Source organism: Hydractinia symbiolongicarpus, chromosome 3 (genome assembly GCF_029227915.1).
Source record: "Hydractinia symbiolongicarpus strain clone_291-10 chromosome 3, HSymV2.1, whole genome shotgun sequence".
Taxonomy (NCBI): domain Eukaryota; kingdom Metazoa; phylum Cnidaria; class Hydrozoa; order Anthoathecata; family Hydractiniidae; genus Hydractinia; species Hydractinia symbiolongicarpus.
The window spans coordinates 23,470,330-23,478,556 of record NC_079877.1 but is presented as its reverse complement, the minus strand read 5'-3'; the positions used below and the strand labels follow the sequence as shown (position 1 = coordinate 23,478,556).

General features: G+C 32.4%; 1 protein-coding gene across 1 annotated transcript; it reads right to left on the bottom strand.

Annotated features, from left to right (window-relative positions):
* Nucleotides 1-1,398: 1,398 nt before the first annotated feature.
* Nucleotides 1,399-4,771, bottom strand: LOC130636322 (uncharacterized). The gene is made up of 2 exons (XM_057446001.1): nucleotides 4,030-4,771; nucleotides 1,399-1,747 (listed from the first exon to the last, which is right to left on the bottom strand). Exons 1-2 carry the CDS (start codon nucleotides 4,553-4,555, stop codon nucleotides 1,488-1,490), a joined length of 786 nt encoding a protein of 261 aa, XP_057301984.1. The 5' UTR covers nucleotides 4,556-4,771; the 3' UTR covers nucleotides 1,399-1,487.
* Between the last annotated feature and the right edge of the window lie 3,456 nt (nucleotides 4,772-8,227).

The window sequence follows — 8,227 nt, the reverse complement described above, 5'->3', positions numbered from 1 at the left end:
ACATGTTGTGTAGTATTTTTTGAAGCTTTTTAAACTGATAAAATGTGTCTTTAATTTTCTTTTAAAAACATTTTAGAAAAAAAAAATATTATTACCGAACGTTTATGCTAGCGAAAAGTTAAGCCATCCGCAAAGGTTTATCCTGACGTAATTATTTTTTCGGTCAATTCGCTAAGGTTTATCCTCGCGAAATGCAAAATTTCGAAAACTTTTTGTTTTCGCCAAAATCTGTCTTCGCGAAATTGTTGAAGTTGAAAAAATCCACCAATCAGAATATCTGCATCAGGCCGTTTTGACCAATAACATCAGCAGAAATATAAGAATTTCCGTCACTTTTTTACGGCCGAACCGGCATGTTAAGGAAATGCCTACCACTCAACCTCACTCATAGAAATTTTTTTATTGCAAGCACTAAAACAAAGTATTCATCACAAAAATTTTAGTTTTGAGACCAGTATTGTTATAATTTTTATTAAAAAAGATTTGTTTTACGAACGATCGAAATCTAAAGAACGACACAAGCATAAGGAAAGAGAAATTTGATGCGAGTTCACAGCTTCGCAGCAGACAAAGTAGTTTTTGATGATAACTCTTGATGCAACTGACGCTTTCTTACACGCGTCCTTTATCTTAATTCAAAAATTGGTAGGTCAAGACATAGGAAATAATCGAATTTGTGTTGTATTTGCGACTGTTTAAGACCATAGTTGCGACGAGTGTGAAAACCAGCAACAGTTTTGTTGTTATAATATGATATATCAAAATAACAAGCTGACCATATTTTTACAACCCATTGCATTACTGAGGGTCTAAATTAAAATTTAACCGCGATCAACTGAGGCTAAAATAAGATTGTTGTTTGTGCAACATAGTATAACTACCCTAGTGATCCACCCTGTCAATTAGGGTCAACTGTGCTTTTATATTTTCACACTCCGATGAAATCTTAAAAAATTTTTTAAGAAAGAAGCCGACATAGTTTAAGTGCTCAGTATGTCCAGAACATTAATATTACAATTTTGTCTTTATAGTCATGAATGCTTGTACATTTTAGCATAAAACATAGAAGTCTATCAAGCAAATAGGTAGATTTAAACCTTAAGAGTAAATTAATCTTCATAGAAAATAGCTGAAAAGAAAATGTTTATTTATTCATATTTATATTTTTCCCCCTTTTCCTTTTTTTTAATCCTATTCGGTCCAGCGGTCAAAAACTTATTTTTGCTATGTTGCATGCTTATGATACTCGCTGACATTTTTATGTTTTTTTGTTTGGCACCTACATGCCAATTACTTTGGCATAGACCTATTACAGATCATAATCCAAAAATAGGATTAAAATTAATATTCTATGAACTATAAACTTTGCAATGGTATATAAATCAAAAATTTTACAAAAACAGCGATTGTTTCATGTATTCTATGGATTTTAGGAAAAAAAGCCTTAATATAAACAAGAATGTAGAGACTTTCTTCATCAAATCAGATTAATTAACATTAATAGGTAATGTTTTTTGTTTTTTTAAAAGTTCATAGTAACTCTCACTTTCTTTCACGCAGGTTTGCACTTCAATCGGAAAGTCATCTAGGTTTTCGAAGTTTTCAAGTTGTTCAGCTGTTTGCTTAATGAAGCCAGCACTTTTTGCCATTTTCGAATGCCACACACTAAATGGGCACGTTGGAATCAAGCCAGGCTCCCATTGCAACATATCTTCACTAAAAGGCAGATTCGTCGCCTTGCAGTAGGCTAAAAATAAATTACAACTATCATGTGCAAGAGTGTATTTAATGATTGAAACAGTCTTAAGAAAACGAGTCACAGTCTAGATCAAGCTGGATCAGTATAGAAGCTTACAATTACTGAAAATTAAACCTCAGCAATGTTTTTATTTCTTTGGCAATGCATTAACACAAAGCGAAGGATAGACACAAAATACGGCCGTTTTGATGTTATTTCATCATTTAGAGATATTTAGGGAATCTTGGGAATTGTCATCTTAATCACATTTTTTATGTTTATGTTGAATTCATCGTAAGCATGTAGATAGATGACAACTTTTTTTATCTAGACGAATATTTTTGCAGCAGTACCAGCCACACTGGTTAAGCTGATGAGTAAAAATAAAAGCTCGTGATTGGAAAATAAAACGGCAATGCAATAGATTAGTAGTTAGCAAGCTATCGTGCTAAATTTTTACCTATAGTTAGACTTCTAGCTATAGCTAAAACTGGCACCTAAGTTACAAAACTAAGACTGGCTAGACTGTAAGTAAGTTTCAGATTTACATGTAGCTTAAACGTTTTTAAAAATTTTTTAAATAACTCCTTTAGAGTTATCATCAAATAAATTTTCTTTTCACTAGGATCTTCCCTTGTACTGTCAGATCCACTTTCTTAAGTTGTGCAAAATCAAGAATCCAACTAGGTCACCACAAACGATAAATCAAATTAAAAACGTCTAGTTTAAAAGAAAAGAATCAGGTAACCGATCAAGAAAAAAATTTCCTCACATATAGTGGCGCATTTGTCATCACGTGACCAGACGGATCCAGAGCTGTTTTCTGAGGTCTTAAACCGAAAAAGTTCTGGGGACCAGAAAGCACTAGCCCGTTTCTAATTTCTTTAGCCTCAAACTTATTACGTGAGGTTTATTTTACCGTTTCTTAGCTTCTCTTTTGACATATTTAACGTCCTTTTTTAAGAACAAATTGATACATCCACTATGGGAATTACAGACGGGATAACTTTATTACTATATAGACTAGTTACTTAAAGCAGCTTAGAAACACTTTTTAAAGTTAATTGTGGTTATCACAAAATGGCATGTTCGAAACTTCAATAAATAGTCTGCGACGAAAATAAACAAAGTAGTCTGCGAAATAGACAACAACAATAACATTTTTAAATTACCCGTCACGTTACCCACACGTTAGTTTATAACAAGTAACTGCATTCCCTGTGGTCTTAAAACCAGGCATGAGAAATTTAAATTCGCATACAACGCAATTCAGAGCTGATCACACCGCCTTATTCTATCACATGATTTGTTTTAACCAATTAAAAACGTAGACAAAAGCTTAAAATATCCAATATAGTGTTAGGGGAAGTTTATAAGTGATTTTGTAGAAAAATTTTAATAATATAATCGACTTTGCCAGACAGACACACGATCTGCTAGGACTTCAGCTCACGATCTTAAATTTCTGCTTCGAAGTTTAAAGGGACATAGTCGTGAGGAATTTCAATTTGTATGTTTGTATTTAAAAATTGAAGGTAGGTAGCTAGCTATAGTTAAACAATTTCCGAAGTCGCACAAAATAATAAATTTTAAAATTACTCTTTAATATACTAATATTTATAATGAGCTGTATCATTTTTACTTTGCCAGTAGTTATATATAAATATCCCAGAAGAAGTTATTCCATAAAATAAAAAGAAATTGTTTCAACCTGTTCGCTGACTCTGTAACTAGCTACTTGACTAGAGCTAGTTAAGATCAAATACTGGTTGATAATTCCTCTTTTTCGACACTGGCATAGTTAAAACGACAGTAAGTACCTGATGGAACTGGCTACTATATTTAAAGTTTCTTTTCCTTTTGACTGCTAAACTTTCGTGTAACTAACATTCAAGATGTGTGGCTTAGCTACACATTGAACCGAATAATAACAAAGTTCAAGCCCTTGGCCTTTTTTTTCTTAATAATGTAGACTTTATGTCATTACTGAATGTCCTCTCTTGAAGTTATTGCAAAATAAACATCGGTGAAATAAGTGACTAATTCTCTGTGCAGTTCTTATTATCCCTAGAAAATGATTATGATCTGTGGGGAGGGAGCCACAAAATCCGTCTCTAGAGCCCATTCCTGTGCGATATAAAACTCTACATGACATGACTCTACATGTACTTCCTACATGACAAATAAGGAAGTAAATAGTCGTCACATTAAGTTGAACTTTTGTAAATAACATGTCGAATTTAATTAGTCTAACTACAGAAGTAAAAATAAGTTAAAAGCCCAAAAATTACCTTTCATTGTACCAGCCGGGTTAACCAACAAATCATCGGCATCAATAACCACCGGTTGCTGGTCTAAGTGAATTTTAATGAACTGATACAAATCATACAGTTGCTTGAATCCAGCTTCGACAGGATCAAAGAAATCCCAATTTAAAAATAGTGGATCGAGTGACACTCTATAGAGGCTGATAACTGATTTTCTAGGATTTCGGATTAGAAAGGTGTGTTGAAATTCCCGTAATTCAGTCCTCAGCAATTCTTCAAAATGATTTTCGATAGTGTAAGCTAAATTCTTTGAAAATACAGCCTGCATACCCTCGTAATTTTTAGTCAGCAGTTGAAACCTTTCCTGATACGAAACATTTGGATCAACCGGAGTAGACACGTACCTGCTGCTTTGCCGTTCTGGACCGTAATAATAACTGGCTGTGTATGGTTCATGAAGAAAATGTGTGTTTTGGATTTCCATCATTGATCTTTCAAAGGCTGTTGAAATACAACGAGAGGCACTCCACAAAAATACTTTTCGTGCCATATTTACCAACTTGTTACTCTCGTAATGGAAGTTTTTGTGCAAAAAAAAAAAAGCTAGAAAGTCATTGTGTGGCACATCAAAGTAAACAGATCGAATTACACTGTGTACATATGAGACTTTAGAAAAAAAATAATCGAGTCATTAAAAACTGGTATATCAATAAAAACTGTTATCTGAGACGCTTGATGGTGTAAAGATATATCAATATATAAAGGGTTGCGAAAAATTTACATCATACTTCATGATGAATATGTTGAAAACTTTTGTCCGCTCCAATAAACAGTTTAAATAAGATCTTATAAAGCGTTTCTAGAGTAAAACCCAGTCTTCACCTAAGATCTTTTTTTTTTACTTTTGCTATGTGCGTGCAGGCGCCACCCTAGACACAATTGCAGAAAAATAAACCCGGGGAAGAGATAATTACAATACGCATTCGTTTTCACAGCGAAAACACTGCATAAATTTAGCAGCATAGAATATCTTATAAGTTTTTATATTAAAAAGCACCTTTCTGTTTCCGGGGTTTTTCTGTTTGTTAAAAAAAAAATCTGGAAAATCGCAGAACAAAAAACAAAAATTCCGAATACGTGTTTAGTAAAAAACCTTTTCATACAAAGCAGAAATAAGGGTTAACTGAACAATGTGACGTGTACTCTCATACAGCATTCCGGCTTTTAGCCTGCATTGCAGTGTCTTTAAATGTGATGAATCGAACAAAACATGGACGAATCGAACTGCGGCATAACGGAGCGGACAACATTGTATTTCAGGTGATTTTTTCTTGTTGTTTTAATTTACATTCGCAAAACAGTAAATACAACATCATGCTTTCACAGTTTGAATATTTTAATCTCCTAGTTAAATTATAAAGAAACTAAACAAGCATACACATAAAAAGGATGTTCTTACAAAAACAGATTTAAAGTTCCTCTCCTTACAATTAATGTTGCAGTTTAAAAATTTTACAATAACTACTCTTTCCCAAAACAACGTTTTGTTCAAGTTGTTCAGAAAGAAAAAGTAGGTTCGGACAATTCGTTTACCGAAAAAGTTCGAGTCAATACGCTTTATGTGTAAAGATGATCTTTTTTATCTTCAATGTTTATTTGTATCACAAAAGTCGAAAAAATATGGTTAAAAATCTCAATTTATTTATATTGCTAATCCATAATTATCAGAAATTACAAAAATATGTAGACCAATTTACAAAGCCAGCTATCTTTCCTGGCTTGCGTCTTGGGTCGAAACTTTTATCTAAGTTTGTCTCTGTGAAAATACTAGTCAAACGTCATTTGAACTACCAACCATATTTGACATTCATTATGAGATGATGCTATATAATTCTCATCTTTAGTTGTTCTTTGTGACGTATTGCATGAGCTGTTGTTGTTACCTAACAACAATTTAACTTACGTAACTCATATGAGCAACGCAGAAACGTTTTAGGATGTTTTGTTTTTTACAGCTTATTGGAATGATATTTTCGAATGGTATAGTTTTCTATAGTCACCTGGTTCCAAGAACGTAAAGTAGGCAGTTAAAAAAATTAGGAAAAGGAAATTTGTTCGGAAGTTATTGTTTCCTAATAATTGAACAACAGCGCCCGTCTAAGCGGCTTATAAGTCAGTCAGTAGCTGGTAGTCTGATAAAAACATAGAAATTAAGTCAAGTCTTTCACAAAAAGATTGACATTTGGATGAAAAATAAAATACATGTCTATGTAAAAACCATGTCTTCTGACAATAGTAACATTCGATCAACTGAAGGAAAAGAATACTTTTCGAACACAGAAATTCTTGTAGTTCGATTTTGAAAGCTCTTAATATTTGCCGCTGATGGAGTGGTTGTGTTTGTTGTGAAATTAAAAAAGCAATCGTTGAAATTAACCAAAAATAAACGACAAAATGTGACTACCTAGAGACATCACATTGAACTTATTATTTTAAAGAAATAGTTTATGATAATTCGGGAGTGGTGTAAGGCGGATTTATTTTATTCTTGTTTGAAGAACTAAAGATGTGAGACATTCGAAAAAGGTGAGTTTTGTGAACTGCTTTTTCGCTTTTGAGGGAGTCTATACCTTTATGGCCACTGTGTTTTTTTAACAAAACTTCTTGTAGGTATTACTTGCATACTTCGTTTTCAGAGCTTGTTGATCCAGTATGAATGATCTATTTCATCTTACTACCAAAACAAAAGCATATATCATTTAATTTAAAACTTATATTTTATTTCAAAATTTTACAGCGTTCAAAAAGTGCCCGCTCACGTGATCGATATAAGCCAATAAAAACATCAGATTTGAAGAAGACATTGCACTGCCAGGTACTAATTCATAAGTTTACATAGATTGCTTTAAAGATGCTTAATTGTGCCAGGCAACCCTCTTAAAAGGAGCCGGTGGTGTCAAGCATAACTAGTGAACATTAAAGGAAAACTACGTTTTTCTGAAGGGTTATCAAATTTTTGTGAAAACAAATCTATTAATGTATGATAAAATATATTTTGATGATTATATAGTTTCTAAAATAAAGTATAGTCTCTCACATCAAAACAAGTTAAAATATTGATTTCACTGGAAATATCACGACACGAAACCTCTGACAAATGTTCGAAGAAATTGATCAAGCATTTGGTACGCTTCCGTTAAAAAACCTTTTGTTTTCGCATATCATTTAATGACTCTTGAGGCGTTAATGATCAGTTATATAAAACCTATTTTGAATACAAAAGGTGAGTATAGAAGCCGACCGTTACTAATCAAAATTTAATGTAGCTTTCATCATAACGTTGGATGTAGTTATGGTATGTTGTATGATATATGTAAATAGGAATTATGAATATTTTATACCGTTTTATAACCATTTTAATTTGCTTTTAAACCTGATGATGGATAAATTCTTTCGAAATACATTGGTAATAAAGAAAAAATAACCATTATTGGTTTAATTCTTAAATATTCTTTAATATATTTATATTTATAACGAGCTTTATTATTTTAACTGTGCCAGTAGTTATATATAAATATCCAGTCCAATGTTGTCTGCATAATAAAAAAATTTATCCAAACTTGTTCCCTGTCACTCTAACTAGTTAGCTAACTTGACTAAAACTAGCTAAGAGCAAACACTGATTGTTACTTCCTCTTTTTCTACACTGGCATAATTGAAACAACAGTAAAGATATGATTGAGCTGCCAAAAATAAAGCAAATAATAACGAAGTTTAGGTCTTTAGTCTTCTTAATAATGTAGACTTTGTTTCAGTACTAAAAGTCCTTTCTTGAAGTTTATGCAAAATTAGCATCGGTTTAAAAAGTAAAAAAATGCAAAGAAACTAGTTACTAATTATCTGTGCATTTCTTTATTATCACTTGAAAATTATTATGGTCTGTGGGGAGGGAGTCTAAAAATTTCCCTATCCCAAGGAGTTATTTACAAACCAAAGGATCCTCGCAGTATTAAGACGAAGCAAAAATTGCCTACGTCACCAATGTAAGATCAAATTGAATCTACCATGAGAGCAGCAACGTAGAAGATTGTGATTGATTAAAAATAAATAAGGATGGACGAAATTCTTTTGAGATTATGGACGATTACCTAAATATGTAAACATGTTATCTAGTAGTTGTCAAAGTTTTTTAAACTGGTAAAATTTAAAATTTCCTTTTCCT